Below are 26,950 nucleotides of genomic sequence, written 5' to 3'. Positions count from 1 at the left end.
TCCACCCTGACCTCACATTTACAGCCCTGAGCCGGGGCTCTGACAAGTGCCTTCATGCCGCATTTGGGCTCCTCGCAGCCTTTAGCAGCTCTCACGCCGCACTCCCCCGGCCCTCCTTTTCTTTCGCTCTCTTTCCCACACTTTCCCCCTCTCATTGTCAACCCGCTGCTTTTTTTCTCCTCCTATTCAACCCAAATTAGTCACGAGCAGCCCCGGCTCCGAGGGGAGAAATAAATGAGGTGCCGTATGAAACACGGAGCCGTCGGCATCGTCCTCATCCCAAAGCTTCTCCCCTGAGCACAGGAGGGGAAGGACACGACGTGGAGGAGGATGAGGAGCAGCTCTGAGGGTGGGTTGGGGCTGAGAGGGGAGCTCAGCCCCCAGGGGAGGGGGTGATGGGGAGGGGGTTGTGATGGGGAGGGGGCGATGGGAGGAGGAGGAGGGGGATGCAGCCCTGCAGTGCTGGGAGCTGCCCCTGGGAAGGGGGATGGATGGCACCGGGAGCTGGAGAAGGGGCAGAGGATGGAGCTGAGCTCAGCTTCCCCTTTGTGCTATTGGAGATGCACAGCACGGAGCAGCCCAACATCCCACCCAACAGGCTCAGGATCCGACCACCACCATCCTGGAGCAGCAGCAAAAGGAGCCCTAAAAGCTCAGGTACCCAAAGGATCCGTCCTTCCCCATCAGCCTGGGATGCATCCAGCCTGGGAGCTGCAGGGCAGGAGCTGCAAGGGCTGCATCTGCTGCAGCTCCATGCATCCAAGTGGCAGAGCCCGGCTTTGCTTTGGAGGAGCACTGTTTTATTATGAAACCAAAGAATGAAATGCAGCGTCCGTCCCGGCGCTACGAGAGCCAAGAAGCAGCCAATAAAGATCACGAGGCCAATAGAAAATAAACACGCCTTACAAAATCCGACATAGAAAATAACCGAAACGACCCCAAAACCAACACAACGACTCGGCATCATCAGCGTCACCAGCATCAGCACCTGAGGATGGTCATCACATTGAACCAGGAAAGCAATAGGGTTCATTTGGATGTCACCCATTGCCATACAGAGCTGTGGAAGGCCCACGTTGTGTGATGGGAGAGGTTGGAGGTTTGCTGGTACAAACCAGACTGGTATTGCTTATAGAGGAACAGAGCCCCGGCTCTGGGTGAATCCAAGGTAGAGTGAAGCCGACAGCTTTGTGATGTAAAGAAACACGGAGCCTAAACTTCAATGGGGTCTTCAGGACTTGAGATGTGGGATGGAGTTGAACTGGGAGCGAGGAAGGAGGGGGGCAGGCAGAGCTCAGGGCTGGTCCGGCTCCATTGGGAGCAGATGTGGCTCTGCAATGCTGAGCTGGGCAGCTGGTTGTGAAGTATGGAGTGGGCAACGTGGAGCCCATAGAGCAGGGCTGGGAGGAGCAGTTGTGTTATAGGAGAGGAACCAGAGTGGAGGAGCTGAAGGGAGCCGTGGGAGCTGGCTCTGTTTGCAAACACACCGGCTGCTTCTTGCTCCTGGTTTTAGGACACCGATCTTGATTTAAGGTCAATTGGCAATTCTGGCTGTGACAGCTCCCATTAGCTTCACCCCGCTGAGGGCAGGCAGGGAGAGCTGCTGCCTTCTCCCATCCTTCAAAACAAGGAGAAGGGGGGGGGGGAAGCCACGGATGGGACAGCACCCAAAGGGCAGCCAGCAAAGGGCTGCAGCAGCTGCAAACATCAACTTCCACTCCAGAAAAGCAGGGGAGGCTCCACGAGCCTTGCAGCACACGGGGAGAGCAGCAGCTCCCAGCTCAGGGCTCAGGGCTGATGAAACCAAGTGAGAACAGTTCCCTTCTTTAGGCCTTACTTGTTCTTTTTTTAACCTTAGTAAGTTGAAAGGGTTAAGTAACACAACCATACAACTATAGGGGGTGTGGGGGGGGGTCCCTACCTACTGAACGCTAAAACTTGAACAGAGGAGTGAGAGGAAGTGGGGAGGATTCACACAGCACAGGGTGCAGCTGGAAGGGGCCAGCATCACACGATCCCAAAGCGCTCTGCTCTTTTCCTCTTCTTTGCCTGCAAGAAACGAAGCGAATGTGAGAGAACTGGAAGGCAAGAGGAGCAAAAACTCATGCAAACCTGATGGGAGAATGTGCTGAGGGTGAAGGGGGATGAAGGTTTTCTTCTGTGCCCCCCCCAACTTGGTACAAAGAGCCCCAAATCCAGGAGCAGAAATATACAGTGGCTGGGATGCAGCGCTGCTGCAGTCACTGCATTGTGCTGGCAACGCGCTACAAAAGGCCTGAGCTGGGAACAATGAGTACTTCAGAGGCCTCGAAACCCTTCCAGGCAGTGGGGAGGTGGGAAATGTAAAAGGGCAAAGGGTTAACACTCTGCTATTCATGGAAAAGGTGAGAGGGACACACTAAAATGCATTAAATATACTACTGCGTCTCTCGGATATGCCTTTAAGCTGCTACACGAGAGGCGTATAAATCTTAATTTCTAGCAGGATAAATAGCCCCGGGGCAACAGAAGCCCTAATCAAGAATCTCCAGGGGAAAGGTGCATTTGAGTGCACACAATACCACTCAAAAGCCCTTTTTGTTCCAGGCACAATCTCGGAGTGACCTAAAGGAAAAGCAGGGACTCCCTCACCCCTGGCTGTGGGGCTCGCTCTCCCATGCTTGGGGGCTGCAAATAAACCCCCCCCCCCCATAACCCAACCACCCCCCAACCCTGCCCTGTGCTCCACCTGAATGCTGTAGTCCCCTCTTGGGGAGCTCCAGCCCCATCTGGTTGCAGCAGCTCACCCTGTGCTGCTTTAACTAACGAGCAGCTTCCCCCCCCAACCCTAAAGGGTCCCTTTGTCTGTGGGATTTGGGTGCTGTGGATGAAGTTTTGGGGCCCTACAGCTGCCCCGACCCCGTATTGAGCACAGGAGCTGCATAATGGGAATGTATGAAGAGTGGGACGGATCTAAAGCATAAAAATAGAGGGAAAAAGCACATTAGTGCCCTGAGGAGGATTTAAAAGATGGGTCAGGTACTCAGAGGACCGATGTACCGAGGGGTGGAGTGGGAGGAGAGCTGGAAATAGGGTCACAGCGTTGCAACCTTCATTCCATTATGGGGTCTGCAGGGATTTGCTCCTCAAGGGCTGGAAAGCAGCACCCGAAGGGAAGCAGAGGGTTCAGGGACAGCCAGGACAAGGAACTGCAGGGCACAGATTGGGTCCATGCAGGCTGGATTCAGAGGCTGCAGTGCTGATGGCCGTGGGGCTGATAGGGCAGTTCAGCAGTTCAATGGGAGCCCAATGGCAGCAGAGGGGTCCCCAGAGCTGCCTTCCACCCCTTGGGCCTTTACCTCTGTGTCCTCTGTGGCTCCAGCCCCAGCTGAACTCGTCACGATGCCAAACCTCTCCTTCCTCTTCTTCAGTTTCTCATCTTCTTCGCTCTGCCATAGAGAAAAGGAGGAGACTGAATCCAAAGGGATAAAAGCCCCCGGGGGGTTTGTTTGGTGGCAAACCAACATCCCCCTCCCCTCACCCATCACCAGGAGCCCGAGCAGGGAAGGCCACCCCCTCCAACACACTGAACCTCCAGCAAAGCCCATTTCCCACAGCCCTCAGCAAAAAGAAAAGAACCTGGAGGCTTTTTTTTTTGTCTTTACCTCTGCTGCCATCATCTGCGCTGATGTCCTGATCACAGCTAATAGCCAAAGCCATCATCGCCCATAAAAGCCTCAGAGCATCCATTTTCTGTGGATTTATTCCTGGCTCCGGCTGTTTTCGTGCCTCTTTCAGCCCATTTCTCCAGGCTGCCTTAATTGCTTTGCAGCACTGCTACAATTTCCCCTATCATTAAGGGCACTTCGCAGCTCTCAGCCCCCCCCTCGGCTGCATCCCATTGCTGCAGGTGATGCTGTGGCAAAAAACGAGACCCACAAGGGCAACGTTTCTAAATGGAATCTTTACAAAGCAGAACCTGCTCCCAATCTCAGCCCCCCCCCAAACCACAAGGGGCCAAACTCAGCTCCCCAACCCCCCCGAACCCCAGCACAGACAGAGGGCAAGCCAAGAGCTGCAGCTTTAACGGGGCTGCTGGACAGCGTGGGGTTTAATGCCGTTATTTGGGACCCCCCCCCTCCTGCTTCCAGCACTGCCCTGCAGGGAAAGCAGAGCTCAACCATCCTAAATCAACACGGCCCTAATGATCTGGCTCACTTGACCCCCTAGCACAACAGTGTCAGATGCAAACACACGTACAATAAACTTCACTCCATCTCTGGCTTCTCGCTGACAGGTTTTGATTCATGGGGTGCTGAAACCCAGCCGAGGAAAATTACCTCTATCAAAACGCTGCTATCTCCGTATCTATCAACCCCTGGCAGTGCCCCCAGGCCGTGCTCCGGCGTGCAAATGGGTGCACCAGCATCTGTGGGGAAAGCTGACCTTTCTGGCAGGGTGTCAGATTTATTTTCTAACCTCTCTATTGCTCGGCTCGCTCCCTTTGCATTCAGTTATTTGGTAGTTTGTCTAAAGGAAAAGAAAGGGGGGGAGGTTGGTGTGTGTGTATGGGGGGGGGGGGAGGAAGAGGAGGAGAGCTGGAGGCAAGGACAAAGCCAACGGCCCTGCTGAGCCCTGGTGAGGATGGAAAGGAGAACCCAAATAGCTGCGCTCAGTGCTGTGTCCACCCTGAGCCCTAAGCTGGAACCAGAGCAAGCACAGAGATGGTGGGGGCTGCAGAGCTCCAGGATGGACCCTCAGTGATGCTAAACCTGGGGTCGGTGCTTGTCCTGGATCCCAAAAAGCTGGAAGGAAATGCTTGAAAATGGGCTCGCTCCTCTCCTGGGAGAATGGCAGCCCCTGCTGCTGGAAGACTTAAAGCCAAAAGGCATTAATTAATGGTTACCATGGTGCGGGGAGCTGCTCTGGCACTCACTGCTGCCCCGTGGATGGAGTAGATTGCAGGGCAGGGAGCACAGCTGGATACCTGCATTGGGAGCAGGAGCTGCCAGCAGAGGTGGAGTGGGAGTCGTGGGGATGCTCAGCTCCAATCGCCTCCAATACCATCAACTTCAGCTGAGGGAAAACCCTCTTGGTGGGTCCCCAGGTCTCAGCATCCAGGGCTGCAGGATGAGCAGCAGCAGCTCCAGGAGTTTGCTTCCAGATGAGGCTCATTGCGGGGGAGGAGAAACGAAGCCTGGCTCTGGGATGGGAACAACACACACAAGAAGCTCCAAGTGTCCAACTTCCAGGCATGGAAAGTCCTCAAGGCCACAGCAACTTGTCCTCAACAGATTAAAGCATCCCAAGGAGGAAACGGTTCTGAACCTGTAGGTGAAGCCCACAGGATCCCGGAGGCTCCATCCTTAGCTCTCCCATCCTTGCAGAGAGGACAGCATGGGCCCTTCTGCTCAGCCTCCTGCATCCCGCAGCAGCATGACGGATGGGGGGGATGAAAAGCAGAGCCCTGGGGCATTCAGGCGACGGTAGATTAATGATGACACGGCCTTGACCTCCAAAAGGTAAAGGTTATGAAACACTCAAGGGTAACTGGGCTTCCAATTTCATACCCGGAGGCTGAATGACAGCAACTGATGGTTTTATTCTCAGGAACACTCCAATCCTGGGATGTGCAGCTGTCGCCTGGCACCTTTTTAAGCTTTGATTCCATGTTTTTCTCCTGCTTGTTTCTCTTTGCAGGCTCCACGTGGGGCTGGAAGGTGTGAGATCCCCATTGCAGCCCATAGGACAACCCAGGGTCCTAAGCAGCATCCACCTCCAGCTCAGCTCAGCTTCTCCCCAAAGAGCTCCACTCAAATTAGGAACACACAGCAAAAGCCCCTATCGACGTCCTTACACCCCAACAAGAGGAGCCCTGATGCCATTGGCACACAGGGATGGATCCTAAAAAGCAAAGCTCGGATACAGCCACTCCAATTGCACAGACTGAAGCACCTCGGTGCACATCAGCAGCGTTAAGCACAGCTTTACCCCATGGAAAACAGATCCAGCACAGCTCCAAAGCATCCCCCCCCCCACATCTCACCTCCAAGCATCCCATAGGCACACCTGGACAACACAGGGATGCCATGCACACCCCCTGTTGCCTTCCCTGGAAGGAACTGATCCAAGGAGCCACCTGAAGTTGAGGGAAAGCTTTGCCCGCTGCCTTAATCCACCTGCAAACAGCTTCCTGGGACACATTTAGGGCTGAATTGCTCTTCAAAGAGCTCGGTTAATAGGAGGTTTAGTTGTTGAAGATGTGCCCCAAAGTGGTTCCCTACCAGAGAGACAACAACACATCAATGAAAGAGAGCAGCACGGATCAGTGCCTGCTGTTCTTATGGACCATTGCTCTGTCCCTTCATCTCTTCCAGCTTTACACAGGGAAAGGTGCAACCGCGGCGCCGTGCTCTGACCCCAGCACGGGTCGGGAGGGCACAAGAGATGTTCTCCCACGTCACAAGGGCTGCGGTTTCACAGCCCCAGCTTTATGCTCAGCCCCAAATGGGAGCAGCGGGGGAGGAAGGGCCGAAAAGTCGCAGGCAAGTGTTAAGAGTGCACCTGCAGCTCCCAGCGGCGGAGTTGAAAAGCATTCTTCCACTTGGACGTCAGAGGTGGGACTGACATGTCAGGAATGCCACGCAGCGGAGCCGAGGAGAAGCAGTTCAGGTGCAGCATGGAGGCAAAAGGCCCTGGAAGGGGTGTTTCATCTCTTGGCTTTCACTCCGTGGCATCCCCGTGTGCTTGCAGATGTTCTCCCATCATGAAGCTGGTTTGCTTGGGGCAGGAGGGCTTTTACATTGGGATATATGGGAGCAGAAGCAGTGCTGACACTGCCTTGCACCGTGCAGGTTTCCAACCCACCCCCCCCCCCCCCCCAACCAAAAGAGTCCAGCTGTTATTAAAAAGGAGCAATGGGGCGATGCCTGAGCACCATTTGAATTGCACATTAGCTCCAGATTAAATAAAAAAAAAGAAGAAAAAAAACCTGTTCCATTCAAAGGCAACAAGCACAAAAATGGCAACGCACCGCCGCTGTGTTAACCCTTCCCTGCACACCGAGGGGCAGCAGGATGCTGACAGCCACATCTCCAGCCCAGGGGATGCTCCTGGATCCATATCAGTGCCTTAAAGCTGCAGGGAGCCTGTCTGAAAGGAGAGGGATGCTGCCATAGAATGGGGATGCAGTCGGATACATGTGTGCCCAAGGGTGGGCAGAGGGATGGTGACCAGAGTGTGGCACTTCTGTCCCTTAGGGAGCTGATTCTGGGTCAGTTTATAGGCTTTACATGCATCTATTGCGGGGTCTGGGCAGTCAGGTGTGTGCTCACTAACCCCAAGGGTAAAAGGTTCTATAGGAATAAGTGAAATTTGGGTCTGGAGAGAGACCAAGGGCATCATGGCAGGGATGCAGAGCAGCCCCTCTTTGCATTGAGACCCACTTTACCCTGAGCCCCTCTGCACAAATGGCAGCACCCAGAGCACCCCAAGCCTTCAGCAAGGCCATGCCCCACTGCAAAGTGCCAGGCAAACAAACTGCAGAGCTTTGAGTGAGCAATGGGAACACACAGCCTTCACCCGGCTCTTCCCATTGGAACCTGCAGGGTTGCTCAGCACCTCGACACGCTACAAAGTCTTCAGACCTCTTTCAAGCAGTAGAGATAAAAGGCAAGAGGCTGAAGGCCCTCGGAAAGTACCTTATGTTTGATCTTTTATGGTCACTTAATTTGGTTTCTCCATTGCTGCTAAAAGCTGGAGGTGCTCACAGAGCCCCAAGGGGAATGAGGAGAAAGCACAGCTGCTCTGCAAAGATTTGGCACCAGGAGATCCCCCAAAGCTGCTCCATCTGTGCCCCAAAACACAGCAGCAGCCCATAGGATCAGCTCTCACCTCCATCACAGCCCAATAGAAACACCCCAATACTGTTATAGCCTGAAACAACAGAAGCCAGAGCATGGGATAAGGTGCAGCAGCCCCTAAGCAACCTGCAGCTCAGCTCCAAGCATTCAGTGCCTGCATTTCCAGGCTGCAAAGCAGGGAACCATCAGCTCTGCTGTGACCACAGAGGGTTTGCAAACTAGTCAGCTCTATTAGTAAGATCAGGGATGCTTTTTAAGGCACTGACTGCTTGCATTCACCCACATTTCTCTGCTCTTCCTACCAGCCTCAGCATCAAACCCCCACCAAAAGCCACCGAGGGTCAGTGCTGCAGCTCCATTAACCAACAGCAGGAAGAGCTGCCCAAGTGATCCAGATTAAATGTTAAGGACGGGGATCCTCAGCAAAACCTCCCCAAGTCGAATCCAACACAAACATCCCTCAGGGCCCTTTTTTCTCCCCCTCTACACACACCATGTGGGCTTTGGGATTGCTTTTACTTTGCTCCTCTGCAGCCCAAAGGGGGAATGAGACTTTGCTCCTCTTGCTGAGATCCCAAGAGATTCGGAGGGCCAGGAACAGAGCAGTGCTGCCATTCTTCCTGGGCTGCTCCTCCAAATTCCTGCAGCCAAATGGTTCAAGAGCCACTGAATGGCACACATAATGACATCATTGATTGAACCATAATAGAAGGGGAAAGGGGGGGTGGGGAAAAGATGTATTTGTGTTACAGACAAAAGCTAAGTTCTGTTTCACAGCAGGGACCAATGAAGAACCAGATGACTGGACAGAGTGAGGTCAGAGAGTCCCCCCCAGCATTGTCTTCCCTTGGAGCGAGCCCTTTGCCACTCCCTAAAGGTTTGTTAGGGACGCAAATCCTTTTCAGGCAGCACCAGGGATAAATATGGGATCAGGAGTCCTGCTGACCCCTCGCAGCTCTCTCGTCATTTATTCTTAAAAATGACATCGTGGGTGTGTGTCAATGTGAGCAAAGGGCCGGGGATGGGGAGGGGGTGAGCTGAGAAAGGGGTAATTGTAAACACCAAATTACTGCAGAGTCGGCAGAAGATGGAGGTGAGGGCGGCTGGGTGCTGGGATTGCTGGGTTTGGGGCTTTCACAACAGCTCTTCCACCCAGAGCAGGGATTGGGGAATGGGCCTGCGGTGCCACGGGGACCTCGGAGGTGCCAAAACCACCAGGCTCCTATGGGGAGTGAAGTAAAGGGCGTCTTTGAGGGCTGAGTTTTCATCCCGCCTGGGGTGAGGGCAGAGAAAACAGCCCGTGGTTATTGCGTGAGCACTGAGGAGATAACAAAAACCACAGAGCTATCAGCTGTGTAAGGGCAGGAGATGATCTTCCGGGTGCAAGCAACCCAAATATCCACTAAAGGGAACAGAAGAGCACAGGGCAACAAGGTGGGGAGATGCTGAGCGTGCAAAGGCTCCAATGAACCCACACCAGCCCCACACTGTGCCCAGCTCTGCCCCTTCAGGGCTTCACCCAGAGGGTGGTGATGCACTGGAATGGGTTCCCCAAAGAGGCTGTGGATGCCCCATTACTTCTCCTACCTGGAAAGCACTGCTGGTAGCTTCCCACAACACACCTGAGCTCCACACCTTCATCTCACTGCTTCCCATTAGCCTGAAAACAAGATGAGCTGCAAGATGCAATGCAAGATGAGATGACCTGTGAGGTTCCTCCCAAAGCAGCCCATGGTTCTGTGACCTCCAGTTTAATAGGACTGCAGTGAATTTCTTCCTTCTAGCAACAAACCCACAACGTTATTTTCTCCCCTGCATACCAGCTTGGAGTTATTGAAGTCCACAGGGGAATTATGCCTTCTAGGAAAGGAGAGAGCTTCCTTTACTTGCACAATGCCACTGGCTGGACCACAGGGCCCAGGGGCTGGAAGCCACAATGAATCCCTGCTCCCGGGGGGAGTTATTGCACTGCCTTGGCCAGAGGTCACTGTGCCAGCAGAGAATGCCGCAGCCTCTCATGGGGAAACTGTTGCTTTGTCTTTTAACATAAAAAACCCACAAAAGGACCAAAAATAAAGTCTGCGTTTGTCTCCTGACCTCAGATCTTACTTCCCACTGGATCACAGCCCTGTAGTGTCCTTTGGGTCCATTTCAGGTTCTGCTGAGCCCTCTGTCCCGCAGCCACATCTGCACCGTGGCTCAGCTGCAGGACTTCAATGCAGGAACCGGGCTGTGCACAGCACAGGGAGCACACACAGCACCATGCACAGCCCATAGCACCATGCACAGCCCACAGCACCATGCACAGCCCACAGCACCATGCACAGCCCATAGCACCATGCACAGCCCACAGCACCATGCACAGCACTGGGAGCACACACAGCACCATGCACAGCCCATAGCACCATGCACAGCCCATAGCACCATGCACAGCCCACAGCACCATGCACAGCCCACAGCACCATGCACAGCCCACAGCACCATGCACAGCCCACAGCACCATGCACAGCCCACAGCACCATGCACAGCCCACAGCACCATGCACAACCTCCCTCCAGGGCAACCCAGGAGGGGGCAGGGGCCGTGCAGCACCCTCACACCACAACGCCCACGGCTGCCAGCACTATTCTTCACCTTGTCACTTCCCATTATCTTAGCCCAGCAGGCCGCATTCAGCTGCTCCGCTCGGGGTGACGTCGCCGCACAGGGCTGGGGTGGAGGGGGGTGGGATGGAGAGGCAGTGAGATCAGCACGGTGAGGGCACACAGTGCTGCACGCAGCCAAAGCCCCACAACAGCCTTAGAACCTTCCAAAGGGTCCCATAAATCCTTCCATAGGAGTTACCTGCACAAGCACTGCAGCTGAGATGACCCCACACCTCCCCATCCCAAAGCTTCCCTTCCTATGTACACCCTTCCCAGCCACTTGTTCAGCACGACTGATGCCAAAAGGCACCGAACACCTCGGAGCCATCTGCTCATTCCTCCAGAAGCATTCCTGCAGTTAGCAGGGATTGCTGTCAGCCTGCAGCACGCTCCTTGCGAGGGCCATTGCTTTGCACCGGGACCATTCGGACTCCTCTTACACACGTTCTGGCTGCGTTCTTTTATTCTGACCTAGTTTCTGCTTCCTGCTGAAAAGTTTGTTCTAATGCAACGCATTTTAGTTCTTCTTTAAGAAGTAAAATGAAAGTCGGTTACAAACCACCTCCCCCAAGTCAATGCAGCTGAATGTTACTACTGGTCCAGCTCAAAAGGAGAGAGAAATCCCTTTGGAAATCTAAAGCAGCTCTTAAGATGCCCAAAAACATCAAGAAGTGGAAGAGAAAGGCCTGGGTTCCAACATAGGAACATCTCTGCTCTGTGTCCCACGCAGAGCAGGGCAACACAAAGCCCACAGCAGCCAGAAATAGAGAAGTTTGGGGAAAAGAAAATTACAGAGGGGTACGTGAGCCCCGTCAGGACGAGCAGGAGAGACAGCGAGGCTCATTTCTCGAGGCCAAACCAACCACAGGAATCAATCCCAGTGCTCAGAGCTGCCGGCACACGTCACCACGTACTGCACTGTCTGGTGTCAGCCAGAAGCAATTCTCCTCTCCCACCGACCCCGTCCCTCTTCGCCAACATCAGCACTTCTCCCCACCACCACCATCACCCTCCTCCCTGCTTCCCTGTTTCTCCTCCAGGGGTTGTTTGCAAAGATCTCAGGCAGAAAAACAACAGCTCTCCAGGAAAAGGATTCCTCTCCTCAGCACGTTACTGCAAAGCTCGCTGGAAGCCAAACAATTCAACCAATTGTTTTGCTCTCCCTCCCTCTCTCGTTGGGGTATTTTGGATACACACAACTTTCCCTGCTTCTCCTGCCCCCTGCTCTCCCCCATCCCCACGCCGACGTCAGGCAGCAGCAGGCCAGCTCTCCTTGGCTAATAGCAGGCAGCGCGCACAGCGGTTCTCAGCTGCCACATGAGAAATAAGCTCTCATTAACGAGAATTAAAGCAGTGTTAACCTACAGCCGTGACTGATGGACGCATTAAAACGTTAACTCTTCCCAGCCAACGTCCGCCCGGGAGCTGTTGCTGCTGTTCATAACCCCGGTGTTGCTGCGCTCCAGCAGCAAAATGGAAGCCCAGCAGCTCTGTGAACACAAGTGAAGTTCCCCAAGGGGATTCGTAGCCAGGAAGGGCAGAGCTGAGTCCATCCCTGAGCACAGAACCCCCTGCACTACCCCAAAAGTCACCCAGGGATGCTGAGAATGAGGCTGGGAGCGCACATCCCCCCCCCTCCCCCTGGGATCCTTTGTTCCCTGCAGCCCAGGGATGAGCTCTGGACTCCCACTGACCCCCCCCCAACCCCTCCCAGCTTCACCTCCCCACGCCCGGCCTCGAACAGAGGAGGGTTAATCAGCTAATTGCTCTGCGAGGCAGTTTGAGACCTCGGCGTCAAGGAGGAGATAGAAAAGCCAATTATTTTGGTCATCTGTTCGGATCCAGGAAGGTATCTGATAATGTCACACAAAGGTGGCAAACAGAGCTTTTATGCTATCCCAGGGGCTCTCGCTATCCATTTGGTGCCAGCGCTTTCTCAGCGGGAGACTTATGAGACTATTTTATACATAAAGAGCAAAGCATCCCCTCCGAGAGATGCTTCTGAACCGCGGCCTCAGCGCGGGCAACCCCCTCTGCAGCATCCAACCCTGCATATAAAACACGAAGCTCCACATCCCTCCCCTGGGGAGCGGAGCCGGAGCGGCACAGGGAGCAGCTGCCGCAGAGAGGGAACATTTACAAGTGTGGGGGGTTAAGTACAGCTAACAGGAGTCAAGGGATGGGAGCTGTGGGTCAGAAGAGCCGTGTGCTTTAACAGGAGGCCTCAAAGGGGAGAGTCGGTGCTACGGGGAGATAAACGCTTGCTTGATTTATTTTATAAATTAATTTGATGGCCCCGTGCTGCCTTGAGACAAATGAGCACCTGCCTCTCTCTTGCTCCCGTGCAGCCCCAGCTCCCTGCCCTGCTCCAGCGCTGCGCTCTCAGCTTCCCCCTTTGGGCAGAGAGGAAGAGGATTTTCAACTTGAAAGATTTCTACCCCAGAGGGCTAACAGAGGGGGAAGGGGGGGGGAAGGGGTTCAAAGCTACAGATGAGTTCACAGCCACTAACACAGCTCCGCATTTGCTCCCTGCTCACAGCGGGGCTGAAATCCCCCCTTAGTTACGATTCTCCCCCTCACATCCCTACCCCTCCCCAAACCAATTTGAATGGGAAATGAAGTGTGGCTCCGTGGAGACAATGCTTTATTGTAAAGTTGGGTTGGTTGTTTTTTCTTTGCCCCCCCCCCCCCCCCCCCCTCTCTCTCCTCGCTGCAACGTATGGTATAAAAACCTGCCAAGACACATGTAAACATTTGCAACCACCAGGCTCCCCCGTAATGAAAAGCTATAAAGAACACCCAGGTGGGAAGCACAATGCTACCAGCTAATTAAAGTAACCAATAATCTTCCTCCCAGGAATGCGAGTGTGTTCCGCTCAGTGGGAGAAGCCACTTCTAAGCCCGTGAACTCGACTTCCTGGTGAAGCAAAACCACCCCCCCAAACAAAATACATAGGAATAAAAGGACACAGCGCAGAGAGGTGGGCACAAAGGCTGAGTGGGGAAGCTGCAGGGAGAGCTGGTGAGCAGGCTCATGGCCCTGGGCATGGCATTGCCCCGATGCTGAGGCTCCACCTATGCAGGAGGAGCTCAGCAGCACCCATAGAGCCCCCCAGTTTGCACCCTGGGCTTTGGGGTTTTTTGCTCCCAGTTGCTGAGCTGTGGACACACAGTCCTGACCAGAGAAGGCCACGGCCATAAAACACTGACAGGGCATATATTCCTCCTGAAAAATGGGAGCTCCTGGTGACAGGGTTAATGATGTTTGAGCAGCCTCTCACCCTGAGCTCCATGTATCCCGGCTTTAATGCACTGCCCTCCTTCCCCCACCCCCAAAGGGACAGAGGAGGGAGGGGGGGGGGGGCGGGAAACAGCGACCTCCAATGCCAGATATTTTCTACATCAGTGAATTCCCAGGGCCGGTGGAATAAAGCAGAACGCTCATACATAGAGAAACAGGCAGCAAAAAAGGTCAAATCCATCCCCCCGAGGAGGAGAGGGGCTCATTTTGCAGGGATGCAGGAAGATCAACCTCCCCGAGCTCTTACCCTTTTCCAGATTGAGAGGAGAAATCTCCATGCCAACATCAGCCAGCTGTTATGGCTGGACAATTCGTTTGCATCCCCCACTATTTCTGAGCAGTGCTGCAGCACAAGGGTTGTTAAAGGCCAGAAGAGGAACGGGGCCGTTTTCCATTCAGGAAGCACACAGGATGCCACCATTCTCATCTCACTGTATTCACCCACCCTCCTATTTGACCTAAACATGCTGCATTCACTTTCTCCTGGCTCATCAGGGAACGACCACAGCCACGTGTGACCCCAGCGTGCCCTGCATCCCCCTGCCCAACACACAAAGGTATCAATGAAATCAGCTCCTACACACAAGGACTGGAGGTAACCCGTGCTCAGAAGCTTGTGGGAATATCTCCAAAGCCTCAAAACCAATTTTATCCCCCTCCAAAATCCACCTCATTTGTACTTCAAAGAGTTACCACGGAGCTCCAGCCTCTTTCTCTTCGGAGACCTCCTTAGCTTGCTCTCTGCAGACCTGGTTTCTACCCCCAGTCAGAAATGTGCACTTAAAACACCCAAAACCAAACCAATTACACAACCTGCTACACAGCCTCCCTTCCCACGTCCAAACCAGCCCTATAACCTTCAAATTCGACACCTCTATTCAACCGTCACAACTTTCACCAAACCATATTAAGCCTCACACAAAACAAACAGAGGGAAAGATGAAGGAAATGATGTTGACAAGAGTCCCCCCGGGGCCCTGGAACCCACACTGCTGCATTAATAACACGACGTAAAACCTCCAGCAGTGAGGAGGCTTTGAACGGCCGCTGTGTGCTACGAGCCCTGGGCTCCAATGGAGGTGCAAGAAGTATCCTGGAGGCCAATGCACCTTACCTTCTTGGAGAGCGAAGAGACATTCAAGCCAAATCTCTGAGCCCTTTCCTTTAATTTATCCATGTTTACCTACAAAGACACAGGAAAATGGTTTGTAAATCACTGTCGCTCACATTGTGGGGAGAAGGTTGTGCTGCAGCTCCCAGAATACAACCCCAGTGCTGTGCTCCCCCAAAACTCAGCTGGTGCTGCTGGGAAGCTGGGCCCGAAAGCAGAACCCAGATGGAGCAGCCCCAGAGTGCTCAGAACAACCAATTTAGGAACAAGAAGCATCTCTTACCGTAGGTTTGCTGTCTGCAGAGAGGCCTGAGATGAGAAGAAAACAGAAAACTCAGTTAGAGAGCAAATATCTGGAGCAGCAATTGATCTGAGAAGAGGAGCAATGAAGTCACAGCACTGCTGGAAGCGACACCAGTCTGACCAGTGAAGAACTGCTGTCCCATTTCTCCCTCTTTCCACACCATTCACTCAAGGATGAGCCTCCAAATGTCATCCCCAAGTCAGCTTTTCCCACCCATAAGACTTTTCACATGCTTTTCATCCCAGCTCTACAACTCCTGCTCAGAAACCCTGGGCGTGGACAGATGGTAAAACAAAGACAGCCTCACCAGCAACTTTTTCTTTCCCAGGAATAAATAAATATTTGCAGTAAGGTCACTCCATGAATTGGTTCAGCTTCACCTTCTCACCTTTTGTCGAAACTGTGGCCAAACCAAACCTGCAGAAAGCAAACAGAGCTCAGTGAGAGACCCAAGCAAACATGAGGTGGGTATCTAATACATCAAGCCTTCAGTAAGCACAGCATGGACTCTTCCTCCAAATGCTTAAGTGTACCTCAGTCCGACTGCTTGAGAGGAGCTGGGATGTGGGTATTACTGGCTAATGGAGCTACCACAGTAATTCCTATATGTGCCAACAGCAATTCCTCACTTGTTTCAAAGGAAAAACAGCCTCATTGCAGCAATGCAGCTGCTGCCTGTGCCAGGTGAGGATGGGGGACTCACCGAGCTGCACGCGCTGCCTTCTTGCTCTCCAGGCTCACGGGCACGTTGAAGCGCTCAGCTCTCTTCTGCATTCTCTGGAGGTGGGAGAAAAAGAATCCAGAGAAGGAGAGTGAGGACTGGAAGTCTATAGAGAGGAAATGGAAAGAGGCACACGGACTTAATAAGGGATGGGCGAACGCTTCCATGTGCGTGTGCCCGAGACACAGAGAGGCTTGGGGACATCAGAAGTGCACCAAAAAACCATTCGAATCCCCTTTAAAAGCTGAAAGGAAATATCTCACATTCTGTTATTACACAAGGGCCCAGAAATGTGTTTGGTGTTTTAGAGATTAGAGAAACAAGATACGATATTCAGGGAAACATTTCCTTTGGCCAAAAGCTCAGCGAGGAGCGCAATAAACATCTGCATCAAAACATAAATGTTTGGAGAAGATGGGTTAGGAATGTCACTCCTAATGGTGTCAGCGCCGAAGCTGAGAAGTCACTTGGAAGACAGAAAGACGTGGCACCGCTCAGGTCAAAGCACACTTCCTTATCCTCGCTCTTTGAAGGGTATCCAAAAGAAATATCCAATAGAGTGGGCGGCCACACAAAAGCCATGCTGGATCAACAGCCCAATAGAAGGCAGTGGCAGCACAGCTCAGATCATCCCACAAAGAAATGACCCCTCTGACCTTCCATCAGTGAATGAAGCCTTTCAATATTCTGCTATTGCTGAAAACAGGTAAAGCAAAGCCAGCTAATATTTATTTAGCCATATAACCAGGTGCGATGACTGAAGGTAGCCCTCCTCCTGTCAGTCCTATGGGTCCTGATGTTCAGAAGTATTAAACATGTATAGCATATAATAGTCTCAACAAGAGTAGGCTTGGCAATTGGCAAAGATTGGTTGGGCTTCCCTGCCAGTCACCTGCCTCCTTGCTTTATGAAGTGGTCAATATTTCCTACAACTCGAGCAGCCCACCTCCAATAATCAACGATGCACCGTATGGAATAAATAACTCGATGCTCTCTTCTAACAGATCTGAATGATGCTGGAAGCCATTCAGTTCATACACAGCCCCATAAAATACCAAAACAGTGGTTTTCCTTTCATTTGGCTCTATGGAATTTGAGGGGGGGGGGGAATAAAACCCAACAAAGGATGAGTGTGTAACGTCAGCAGGTCTGTTAATGAGCTCTTTAAGCTGCTATGGCCAAGGGCAGCCCTGAATCACAGGGGGACATCAATCCTCCACCAGGTACCACGTTGCTCTTCATTACTCCTTCAGCTGAGGTCATAATCCTCTGCTTGCGACATCCCCCTGTGGTTGCTGTGGAAATGCTCCTGTCCCAAACAGGAGATTAGAGCTCGAAAGCAGCAGCGAACAGCAGGAAGACAAGAATCATGTTTTCATACTGACTGCTTTCTTACGGAGCACGAGTGGAAAACTAAAATGGGTGGGAGGGGGGTGGGTGATTAGAGAACCAGAGTGAGATTCCTGAAACTTTGAGTTTCACAAAGCTTTCCCAGAGGAATCAGAAGCTTCTAAGCGTGTTTGTTTTAAATAAGCCCAGCAAATACAAGTGACAAAGCTACAGAAGATAAAGATGAGATGATCTGTTAGTGTCTCCCAAACTCATTGCTCCCTGAAGGATATCCTCAGCAAAGCTTAGTAGTTTGGTGTTTGAAGCAAGCAGGCTTACAGCAAGCCCTGAGGGACACAGATGGGGATCTCTGCATTGAATGTTGCACGCTCCCAGCAGCAGGAAGGGCAGCACAATTTAGACAGTGGAGTTATAATGGGACAGTGTATATCTATCAGATTAAGCCATCTTTGCAATGAAGGATGCACCAGGAGCAGCTCAGCTTGTCTCTAAGTTGCAAATATCGACGTAGGGTCAGAAATGGCAGCAAGGAAGGATGCACCTCCAGACAGCAGAGAGAAGCATTCCATAAGATCACAGCAAAACAGAACGTGCTGTGGGGTCAGCATGCTGCTGCTAGGTCAGCCCACAGCCGCAGCCTGGTCATTAATAACCAATTAATTAACCAAGCCAAAATAATGGTTTGCAATGCGTGCAAACACTGACAAAGCCTCAGCAATGTAAAAAAAAGACTCTGAATGAAGCAAACAAGCCAAATGATACCTTGGGGATGAGTGTGAAGCAGCAGAAGGAACCTTACCTCCATCTGTGAGATTTCTGATGTTATTTTCACTACTTTCTTTTCTGTGCTCCTACAAGTGTTGGGAAAGAGAAACATCAGTCAGAATTCCCATTAGCACATCTCAATGAGAGAGAGATCAGGGCTCTCCTCCTAAACCCAGCATCACCTCAAGTCAAGCTCTGTTCTCAAGAGGAACAGTCAGCATCCCTGTTACAAGAGCAGGCTGAGAGCCCTGACAGTGATGCTGGAGTCTGAAGTCTGAGCTGTGTAAGGAAACAAATGAGCTGGTGAAGACACAGCCACCAGTTCTCCTCCTAGCTCAATGAGTGCCTTCAGCAGCCCCGAGTTCCTTTAGCAATGATGGCTAACAAGTTGGAAGCCCCCAAAGCACACACAAGAACCACCCTCAGCACTCACACCCACTCACATAGGCTGGGAGAGAGGATGAACTCTGTTTAAGGCATGAGAAATATCCTGCATTTTCAATGGGGTGCTGCAGGAGCACGTGGGGTGGGTATTACAGCAAGAGGCTGTAGATCCACATACCCAGATCTACATCTTAAAGCTCTTAAGGGCAACATTCAGCTCCTGTTAGAAGCCCAAAGTCTCAACTGCGTGCCCTGAGGAGCTTTATTCCTTTATGGCCCCGAAATACAAAGGATCATTCTGTTCTAGTTCATGGGACAGCCCCAGGCAGCTCTCCCCAGGTCAGCACCAACGTCCTGGGCTCAGGCTCCATTTCAAACACACACTTCCTGAACAATGTGCAGCTGACAACAGCAGGACCAGTAAAAAGAGCGAACAAAAATATAATGGAGTGGGCGTGCTCTAAAGTTTATGCTCAGAAAACAGAGCTTGGGCTCGAGGGGAGGGGGGGGAAAAAACAAAGGAGGAAGAGACAAAGTTCGGAAGTTCCCAGGCTAAATGAAATAGCATCATCCTCCTCTAAAAAACTCCCATAAAACAGTAGGTCACAGCCAGCCTCATTAAGGTCTCCCATTTAGAAAAACGCGCTGCTTTTGTTCCAGATTCCTGGACAGGTTTCTCATTTTATGCCCTGAAAGGTAGTAATGGTTTAATGACACTTTCACAGGAAGCAATTTGGCTGGGGCCAGGCGCTCTCCCCGCACTGAGGGCTCCCACACAGCTCCCCCCCAGCAAAGCCATCAGGCCACAGAACTCCAGCTCCCCTTACTGCAGCCCCTCCAGCCACAGGATGGGCTCACAGAGCCTTAAAAAGAGCCTGCAAGCATTAGGGGCAGGCAGAGCTCTCCCCTACCATGCACCTCTTGTGTTACAGCATCCCCCACATGTTTTGCTTTGGATTAAGTAGAAAGGGATAGTTACACATCAGGCGTTTTTACAGGAGGCTCTTCTACTTTGGCGGGTGGCTCTGCTGGTTTCTGCTCTTCTTCCTGCAAAGCAACGAGTTGGGAGGAGGTCAGAGAGCATCTCAGCAAGAGCAAAACATCACAATAAGGGCAGCAATGGCTCTTCTGGGTCCTCAGAGGCAACATGCCTGTAGTACAGCCTGAACATACCCATAAGTATCTGAATTTCATGCTAGAGCAGCTGGTGAGACCACACATCACCAGGGAACCCAAGCAGCTGCGTCTCCCCATGCTGCTGTCTCCTACTTGTGTGCTTGAAATCTCCTCCTCCCCAATGGGGTCTGACTCTGCCCAATAATGCAAAGCGTGCAGGGTATGAGCAACCTTATGGACAGGAATTGTTTGTTCTTCTCTTTTTTACCCTCCAAAGCCTTACTGAACAGTTTGGGATTCACAGGCTTAGGAAATTATCCCAACTGAGACATTCTCAGGCCTGTAAGTAAAGAGCATCAGAAGCACGCAGTGCTCACGCTCAGTGTCAGACACTCATCCATTGAGGCCCATTTCAATTCTCCCACCAAGAACTTCATAGACAACCGGGGAGAGCTCCCATGCACCACATACATCCCTGCAGAGATGTGTGCTGAGCAGCAGAGCTGCTTTCTGCTCGTGTTTTAAGCTGGGATATCTGTACATCCCAGAATATAAAGGTCCAATTCTGAGGCTCAGTCCCCTCCTGCAGCTCTGCCCACTATCAGGGCACCAGTTTGTTGTGCTTCTGGCAAGGAATCCCTAACAGCAAACCCCAACAGACATTTGCTGTTAACAAACACACAACAACAGCACGTTTCCTGCTGAAAAGAGGCAGAATTCCCCCTCCTAAAACACCAGCCACGTATCATGACCACGAGCTCATACAGAAACCACCGAGCACTCGTTCATTCTCCATGCAAACACAGCAGCACTGAGCCCCCAGCACCAAAACTGGCTGATTCAGATCCAACAGTGCTCAGCACAGCCCCAGGCACAGCACAGCCCAAACACAGCAGATCTCCTGCACTGCTGCTGCTCATTGCACTGCTCTGGCCCATCAATGCCCAACACAGCCACCCAGAGGCCGCACACCGCCAACACAACATCCCATCCCTCAGCTTTACCTCTATTTCTTCCCCCAGAACATCCTCTTCGTTGGCTTCTTCTTCAGCTAAAGAAGAAAAACAGCGGGTCAGTCGCTGATACAAATGACTGAGCGACGCCTTCGGCTTCTCAGATAAAGAAACGATGAATTTCTGATGATGAAACAGGGGATGCTCAGCTCCATTCAACACCCCACACAACAGCCGTTGCCTGAGGGCTCTCTTCGCCATTGACAGCATTGAATCTGCCCACAGGGGGTTGGTTATGAGCGCTGTGACCCGCAGGTATCCCGGTACCCACCGTGCTCCTCCAGGTAGGCCTGCAGCCTGTTGATCAGATCCTGTTTGTTGCCCTTCGCCTCCAGCCCGCGGGCGAGACATTCCTGCTTCAGCTCAGCCAACTGATGGGGACGGAGAGGAGCCGGTTAGTAGGAGGGATTCACTCATATCACATATAACACAGCATCAAACCATCGGATTTTAACAGCCTTTAGAAGGAGCTTTAATGTCTCCCTCCTTCCTTCCTCCCCACTCCCGTTTTAATGCAGCCAGGCCCAGATTCACCCCCTGTTACCCATTGATTTCAGGCCGGGCCTGAGGCCTCGTAACGGGCCCCGAGGCCTCACAGAGCGCGGCCCTATAGACAGAAGGCGGCCCTATATAGAAGGCGATACCGGAGCGCCTCCAAGGCCCAACCTCCCCCATAGCCCCGTTACCGGCAGCATCACCGGGACCTGGGCAAGCCCACACCACAACTGAGGTATAACAAACCCCTCCGTGTGTACAAAGCGATGGCCAAACCGCAAAGCTGCCGTTATGAACGGAGCGGCCTCTACCTTCAACTTGTGGAGCTCCACAGTCTCCGCCGCCATCTTGTCGCCCCCACAGCCCGCTGCCGGCTCCGCCCCCGCCGGCTGCCCAGCGTCTAATCACAGCTGAGCTTTCTGAACGGGTGATTTCAACATCGCTCCTTGCGATTGGTTAGTTCCCACCGGCTCCTCACGCTTGTTATTGGACGGCCGGAGGGCGGGGGGTGAGGCGATGTTGAATGACAGGCAAAATGACCAATAGTAGAGGAGAAACTCCACTGAGCAGCCAATGGGAGCAGCGGGTCGGGAGTGAGGTGACTTCCTGGAGACGAGCGGGCCGGGTTTTGACAACGGCATCAACGAAGCTGGAGGGTAAAACGGGCCGGGATCGGAACCGGGACCAGAACCGGGGTCGGAACCGGGATTGAGCGGGGCTGAAGGACCGGGAGGGTGTGATTAAGGCCGGGAGAATGAGGGATTTAGGGTCGGTTTTTGATTCTGAGGCCTCATTGATGGAGCGAGGACCAGGCCGGGCCCAACAGGCCCCATAGGCCCAACAGGCTCGATAGGCCCAATAGGCCCAACAGGCCCCATAGGCCCAATAGGCCCAACAGGCCCAATAGGTTCCATAGGCCCAATAAGCCCAATAGGCCCAACAGGCCGGGCCCAGTGCATGGTGGTGCCAGTCCATAGGTTATTATGGGAGGGATCAGGGCTGGAATCGCCTCATATTCTGGGAATGGTCCATAAAGGGTCCATAAATCGGGCCCTAAGGTGTATTAGGGCCCTAAAGCAGCATTGGGTTCTTTGTAGATGAACGTCGGCGTGGCTCACAGTGAAGTGAACCCCAACACGAGGGTGATGAGCAGCCGTGGGATCTGGCTGGCCTACGTCATCTCGGTGGCGTTGCTCCACGTCATCCTGCTCAGCATCCCCTTCTTCAGCATCCCTGTGGTGTGGACGCTCACCAACGTCATCCACAACCTGGTGAGTCGCGGGTTGTGCTGGGTCACAGTTTGGTTTATCAGCCGTGTCAGCATTGCTGGGCTGGGTGCTGAGCTTTGTATTCAGGTGTGGGAAGTGCTGGGGCTCAAGGAATGCATCCAGAACCAGAGTTCTGTGGGGAGTCCATTGCTGACAGGAGCTTCTTGGCCTGGGAAACAGCTGTGAGAGTGCACAGAGCACATTTATACCCCACAGCACGGCTCTGCACAGCTCTCCCTGCCTTTCCTCCAGCCCCATTCATGCTACTGTTGCCTTCTCTGTTGCCAATGATTATAGGCCTTATGAGGAGAAGCTGAGGGAGCTGGGATTGTTCAGCTGGGAAGTATTGGGAATGGTTGGACTAGATGATCTTTTAGGTCTTTTCCAACCTTGATAATTCTGTGATTCTCACATCCTACTGAGGCTGCTTTGCCTCCATTTTGAGCAGAACTCTGAGTGCAGCCCCATCTGATGCTCTCTGAACCCCAGTGCTGCCCAGCTCCATCTCCTTGGCTCCATCCCAGTGCTCCCCCTGCCTGTATCCCCTGTGCTTAACACTAACCCTGTGCTCACCTGCTGCCTCCTTTCACTTGTAACCCACAGGTGATGTATTTGCTCTTGCACACGGTGAAGGGAACGCCTTTTGAAACCCCGGACCAAGGCAAGGATCGCCTCCTGACGCACTGGGAGCAGATTGACTATGGGATGCAGTGCACTTCCTCACGCAAGTTCCTCAGCATCTCCCCCGTTGTGCTGTGAGTGCTGTTCTGTGCTGAACAAGGCATAGGGGGAGCCAGGTGGTGTGCTTAGGAGGGCTGCTGTGCATTCAATGCACTCAGCCTTGGCATGAGGTTTGGGAGGTTCTCCCATTGGGAAGGTGCTGGGCTTTATATAACACTAACAAAACACCCAGAATACCTGATTTGGGGAAGCATAGGGTGGTACAGAACTAACCTGCATCTCAATCCCTCCCCAGTTACCTCCTCACCAGCTTCTACACCAAGTACGACCCAGCTCACTTCATGATCAACACCGCCTCCCTGCTCAGCGTCCTGCTGCCCAAACTGCCCCAGTTCCACGGCGTCAGGGTCTTTGGCATCAACAAATACTGAACCCACGCACCCGCTGCGCCACAAAGAGCTTCCCACAGGATGGCAGAGCTGGAGGTGGGCGGCCGGGCGGGCACCGTGGGGTGAGGGGAGGATGCAGGAGCAGGGCTGGATGTGCCGGGGCTGCTGTGCAGTTGCATGCAGGTCTTCTTGCAAGGGCTTTATGGCAAGGTTCCTGTGTCTCTTAGGAGTGCCTCACTGAGGCTTTATCTCTTGGTGCTTTGGTGAAGAGGTGTGAAATGGGGCTGGATGGAGCGAGCGAGGCATGGGGCTGGTGTGTTTCCCTTAAGCTAAACCCCTGCGTGGCAATGGGAAAGCACTTAGAAGGGGGAAAGTGTTGACACGACCACTCCATGCCTCCTCTGCCTTCATGTTTCATACGTGTCCATAATAAAGAACTCACAGAGCAGAGTTTTCACCGTGTGCCTTCAGCACAAGAAGGGAAAGCAGCAGCTCAGTGCTTACAGCACATCCTGCATGGCCCCTTTGGTACAGCTGGTTCCAGCAATGCCAGCACATCAGCTTAGAAACTCCCTGATTGCTTCGAAATACATTAGTTAAATAATAATAATCAACAAAAAATAGATTTTTATTTGAAAGAAGAGCCCTTGTAGTGCCCAGCAGAGCACCATAACCCTGGCCAGGGAGAGTCCATAAGCACTGATTGGGGCCTCCATATACAGCCCTGCATGGTGTGCTCAGCGCTGGAAGGGCCGACGCACCTTCTTCCTCCTCTTGTGCTTGGTGTCACCCTTAGGGACGGTCCCCTCGGTCCTTGTGGTCCCAGCTGTGGCCCCCTGGGGGGCTGTGGGGGTGGGGGGAGGTGGGAACCCCCCAGGCACCTGTCCTGAGGTCCCTTGGAACATGCGGGTGAAGAAGTCCTGCAGGTCGGCAGAGCTGGGGCTGCCTTTGGACGTGCTCCTGTTGGTGGGAAGCAGCAGTGGGTGTGAAGCTGGGGGTCCCAACATTGCCCCCCACCCCAGTGCCCACATTAGAGCCCCCAACCCTGTGGTTCCCCATCCAGCACTGACCTCTGCCTCCCGCCTGCTCCAGCGCTCCGCACCCCAAATGAGATGTGATAAGGGACACGGTGGGTGTCCGGGCAGATCCCCACACGCTGACACCCAGCCCACTCTGTGGGGAGACACGTGGCATCAATGGGGGGCTCCCACTCACCTCAGGGAGCTCAGGGGCCCTTCACACCCACCTGTAATGTCATAGACCTTCCCATCCATCATAGCAAAGTAGGTGATCTTCAGCCCCAGCAGGCTGGACTCTGCCCACAGGTCGCCCTCCTCAGCAGGGTGCAGCTGGCTGCACTCAGCGCAATAGCGGGCGCTCAGCGGGTCACGGTCCATCTCAAACCTCCTGCAACAGCAGCACCATCTCAGCTCCAACCTCTTCATTCTGTTGTGCTGAGCCCAACGGAGCCTCGAGGCCTCTATTACCTGTGCTTCCCCTGGCACTTGCTGCACATCATGGTGTTCATGGCCTCCTTCAGGTCATCCTGCAGCCGGCTCAGGAACTCACTCACTGACCTGCTCAGCTCGCTCTCTGCCATCCGTTTGCTGGGGCCAAGACAGAACCATGATGAGAACCATGATGAGAACCATGATGAGAGCCACCATCAGAGCCACAATCGAACCAAGATCAGAGCCACAATTGAACCACAATCAAACCACAATCAGAGCCACAATCAGAGCCACGATCAGAGCCACAATCGAACCATGATCGAACCACAATCAGAACCATGATGAGAACCATGATGAGAGCCACAATCAGAGCCACCATCAGAGCCACAATCGAACCATGATCAGAGCCACAATCGAACCACAATCAAACCACAATCAGAGCCACTGTCAGAGCCACAATCAGAGCCCTGTGTGGGGCTGGCAGCCACAGCACCTCCAAGACATGAGCTTTGGGGCAGGATCTGGAGCAGCCCGTCCCCCTTTGAGCCCATCACCCCACTCACATCTCATACTCCTTCCTCCTCTCGGGGCTGCTGACGATGTCCCACGCCGCTCTCAGCACTTTGAAGGCCTCCTCGGCTCTGGGGTGCTGGCTCTTATCCGGATGAACCTGGAAGGCACAGAGGACTCACTATCACACCCCGCTGATCCTACAAACACCACGCAGCCCCCATTGACCCACCAGCACGGCCAGCCGGCGATACGCCTTCCTCAGCTCCGCGTCCGACGCCGTCACTTCCACTCCCAGCGCCTGGAACGGGTTCAGCTCCTCCTCGGGCCCCTCGGCCATGGCCAGCAGCCGGGACACCTCCTCCTCGGAGCTACCGGGAGCTCCCAGCTCACAACCGGCCACCGCATCCCCCATCACCCCACACCCCCCCTGCGGCTCCTGGGCTGTTCTCCGCCTCCATCGCACCCAGATCCGCCTCCAAGTCCCGTCGTCCCGGATGATCCTGCGGATCACGGCGGCGTCCAGCAGCTCCGCCAACCGGCTCCGTCCCATCGCTCTGCCCCCGTTAATCACCATCCTCCAGCACAACCGGATGGCCCCGATCAGCAGCACGACGAGCAGCAGCATCACGGCACACACCGTCCCCAGCAGCCGCAGCACCGACTCCCCGCCCGCCCGCAGCCCCCGGGCCGCCCTTAGCGCCGCTCTCCGCGTCCATCCCCGCCCGGTTCCCGGTTCGCTCCGTCCGTTCCCGTTGTTCAGCGCCGCTTCCAGCAGCTCCTTGAGCCGCCCCCTCCCGCCGTTCTCCTCCTTCTCCTTATGAACCGATCGCTGCCGTTGTTTCCTCCGCACCCTCCGGTTTCCTTTCCCCGGTTCCTCGTCTCCCTCCTCGTTCCCGGGTTCGTTGCAGGTTCCGTCCGGTACCGGGTGGTTCCGAGGTTCCGCTCGTTCCCCGCCGTTCCCGTGTTGATCCGTCGGTTCCGCTCCGTGCCCGCAGTGCCCGTTCCAGGCGGCGCCGCTCCGTGCACAGCGCTGCCGGTTGGCCCCGCTCCCCTCCATGGGCGAACCGGGCCTTAAGTCACCGCCATCATCCCGGGCCTGAAACCGGTACCGGGATCAGCACCGGGATGGGACCGAACGGGACAGGCCCGGTGGAACGGGGTTGAAGGGCCAAGCAGAGCGATGAGGGGCTGCAGGGCCGGGATGGAGCGCTGCCCCGCGGGGCCGGTGCTGGGGGGGGGGGTCCGCCGCCTCCTCCCGCCCCCCCCCGGGTCCCTCACGTTCCTCACTTCCGCCTTCCGCCCGCCCGCCACGGCCGCCGACGTCACTTCCGATGGGCGTGGCCACGTAGCACACGTCACCTCCCTCGCCCCGCCCACTCTTGGCCACGCCCCTTTAACCCTTTCACTGCCGGTCCAGACCCTCATGGTGCCCCCCCTGCCCCTCCGCACCCCACAGCGCACCCCATAGCGCACCCTATAGCGCTCCGTTCGGCTCCTCAGCAGACCCCAAACTAACCCTGCCCCCCCCGTGCACCTTTATGGCGCCCCATAACACCCCCCGATCCCCTCAGCGCTCTATGGGTTGCCCCATACCCCCCCCAT

General features: G+C 54.0%; 3 protein-coding genes across 10 annotated transcripts; 1 reads left to right on the top strand and 2 right to left on the bottom strand.

Moving 5' to 3' along the window:
- Positions 1 to 778: 778 nt before the first annotated feature.
- On the bottom strand, positions 779 to 21,405 carry SARNP (SAP domain containing ribonucleoprotein). Of its 7 annotated transcripts, none has more exons than XR_014941410.1 (13): positions 21,358 to 21,405; positions 20,823 to 20,922; positions 20,543 to 20,589; positions 19,402 to 19,469; positions 18,073 to 18,124; positions 15,906 to 16,029; positions 15,591 to 15,619; positions 15,182 to 15,207; positions 14,902 to 14,970; positions 5,550 to 5,692; positions 4,967 to 5,446; positions 3,339 to 3,428; positions 779 to 2,049 (listed from the first exon to the last, which is right to left on the bottom strand). XR_014941410.1 is itself a non-coding variant. In XM_015886974.2 (11 exons), the coding sequence occupies exons 1-11, from the start codon at positions 21,391 to 21,393 to the stop codon at positions 2,008 to 2,010; spliced, it is 633 nt and encodes a 210-aa protein (XP_015742460.1). In that variant the 5' UTR covers positions 21,394 to 21,405; the 3' UTR covers positions 779 to 2,007. The 7 variants fall into 7 exon arrangements, 2 of the variants coding, with proteins under 2 accessions (XP_015742460.1, XP_085390391.1); XR_014941409.1 differs by having other exon boundaries at positions 4,886 to 5,446; positions 15,906 to 15,979; XR_014941408.1 differs by having other exon boundaries at positions 15,906 to 15,979.
- Positions 21,406 to 21,669: 264 nt separating this feature from the next.
- ORMDL2 (ORMDL sphingolipid biosynthesis regulator 2) lies at positions 21,670 to 23,834 on the top strand. 2 transcript variants are annotated; one of them, XM_015887001.3, is made up of 4 exons: positions 21,670 to 21,702; positions 22,144 to 22,317; positions 22,918 to 23,069; positions 23,291 to 23,834. In XM_015887001.3, exons 2-4 carry the CDS (start codon positions 22,144 to 22,146, stop codon positions 23,424 to 23,426), a joined length of 462 nt encoding a protein of 153 aa, XP_015742487.2. In that variant the 5' UTR covers positions 21,670 to 21,702; the 3' UTR covers positions 23,427 to 23,834. The 2 variants fall into 2 exon arrangements, with proteins under 2 accessions (XP_015742487.2, XP_085390385.1); XM_085534259.1 differs by having other exon boundaries at positions 21,670 to 21,741.
- A 157-nt stretch (positions 23,835 to 23,991) lies between these two features.
- On the bottom strand, positions 23,992 to 26,672 carry DNAJC14 (DnaJ heat shock protein family (Hsp40) member C14). The gene is made up of 6 exons (XM_015887000.3): positions 25,578 to 26,672; positions 25,399 to 25,505; positions 24,872 to 24,991; positions 24,631 to 24,791; positions 24,455 to 24,557; positions 23,992 to 24,344 (listed from the first exon to the last, which is right to left on the bottom strand). The coding sequence occupies exons 1-6, from the start codon at positions 26,403 to 26,405 to the stop codon at positions 24,122 to 24,124; spliced, it is 1,542 nt and encodes a 513-aa protein (XP_015742486.2). The 5' UTR covers positions 26,406 to 26,672; the 3' UTR covers positions 23,992 to 24,121.
- Between the last annotated feature and the right edge of the window lie 278 nt (positions 26,673 to 26,950).

The sequence above is a fragment of the Coturnix japonica genome, unplaced genomic scaffold (assembly GCF_054131305.1).
Source record: "Coturnix japonica strain WE unplaced genomic scaffold, WE-NBRP24 Scf080, whole genome shotgun sequence".
Lineage (NCBI taxonomy): Eukaryota > Metazoa > Chordata > Aves > Galliformes > Phasianidae > Coturnix > Coturnix japonica.
Note: the sequence above shows the minus strand (reverse complement) of the source record. Positions and strands in the feature narration are given on the sequence as shown.

What these genes read in the sequence shown, in the direction of transcription:
- DNAJC14 (XM_015887000.3), bottom strand. Translation starts at nt 26,405, where the DNA reads ATGGAGGGGAGCGGGGCCAACCGGCAGCGCTGTGCACGGAGCGGCGCC. An exon ending in AGGAGGAAGGAGTATGAGAT is followed by an intron (nt 24,992 to 25,398) that starts GTGAGTGGGGTG and finishes TCTTGGCCCCAG; the next exon opens with CAAACGGATGGCAGAGAGCG. An exon ending in GGAGCAGGCGGGAGGCAGAG is followed by an intron (nt 24,345 to 24,454) that starts GTCAGTGCTGGA and finishes TCCCACCAACAG; the next exon opens with GAGCACGTCCAAAGGCAGCC.
- ORMDL2 (XM_015887001.3), top strand. Translation starts at nt 22,144, where the DNA reads ATGAACGTCGGCGTGGCTCACAGTGAAGTGAACCCCAACACGAGGGTG. An exon ending in CCAACGTCATCCACAACCTG is followed by an intron (nt 22,318 to 22,917) that starts GTGAGTCGCGGG and finishes TGTAACCCACAG; the next exon opens with GTGATGTATTTGCTCTTGCA. An exon ending in AGCATCTCCCCCGTTGTGCT is followed by an intron (nt 23,070 to 23,290) that starts GTGAGTGCTGTT and finishes ATCCCTCCCCAG; the next exon opens with TTACCTCCTCACCAGCTTCT.
- SARNP (XM_015886974.2), bottom strand. Translation starts at nt 21,393, where the DNA reads ATGGCGGCGGAGACTGTGGAGCTCCACAAGTTGAAG. An exon ending in TTCTGGGGGAAGAAATAGAG is followed by an intron (nt 19,470 to 20,542) that starts GTAAAGCTGAGG and finishes GTTGCTTTGCAG; the next exon opens with GAAGAAGAGCAGAAACCAGC. An exon ending in GAGCCACAGAGGACACAGAG is followed by an intron (nt 2,050 to 3,338) that starts GTAAAGGCCCAA and finishes CGTTTCTTGCAG; the next exon opens with GCAAAGAAGAGGAAAAGAGC.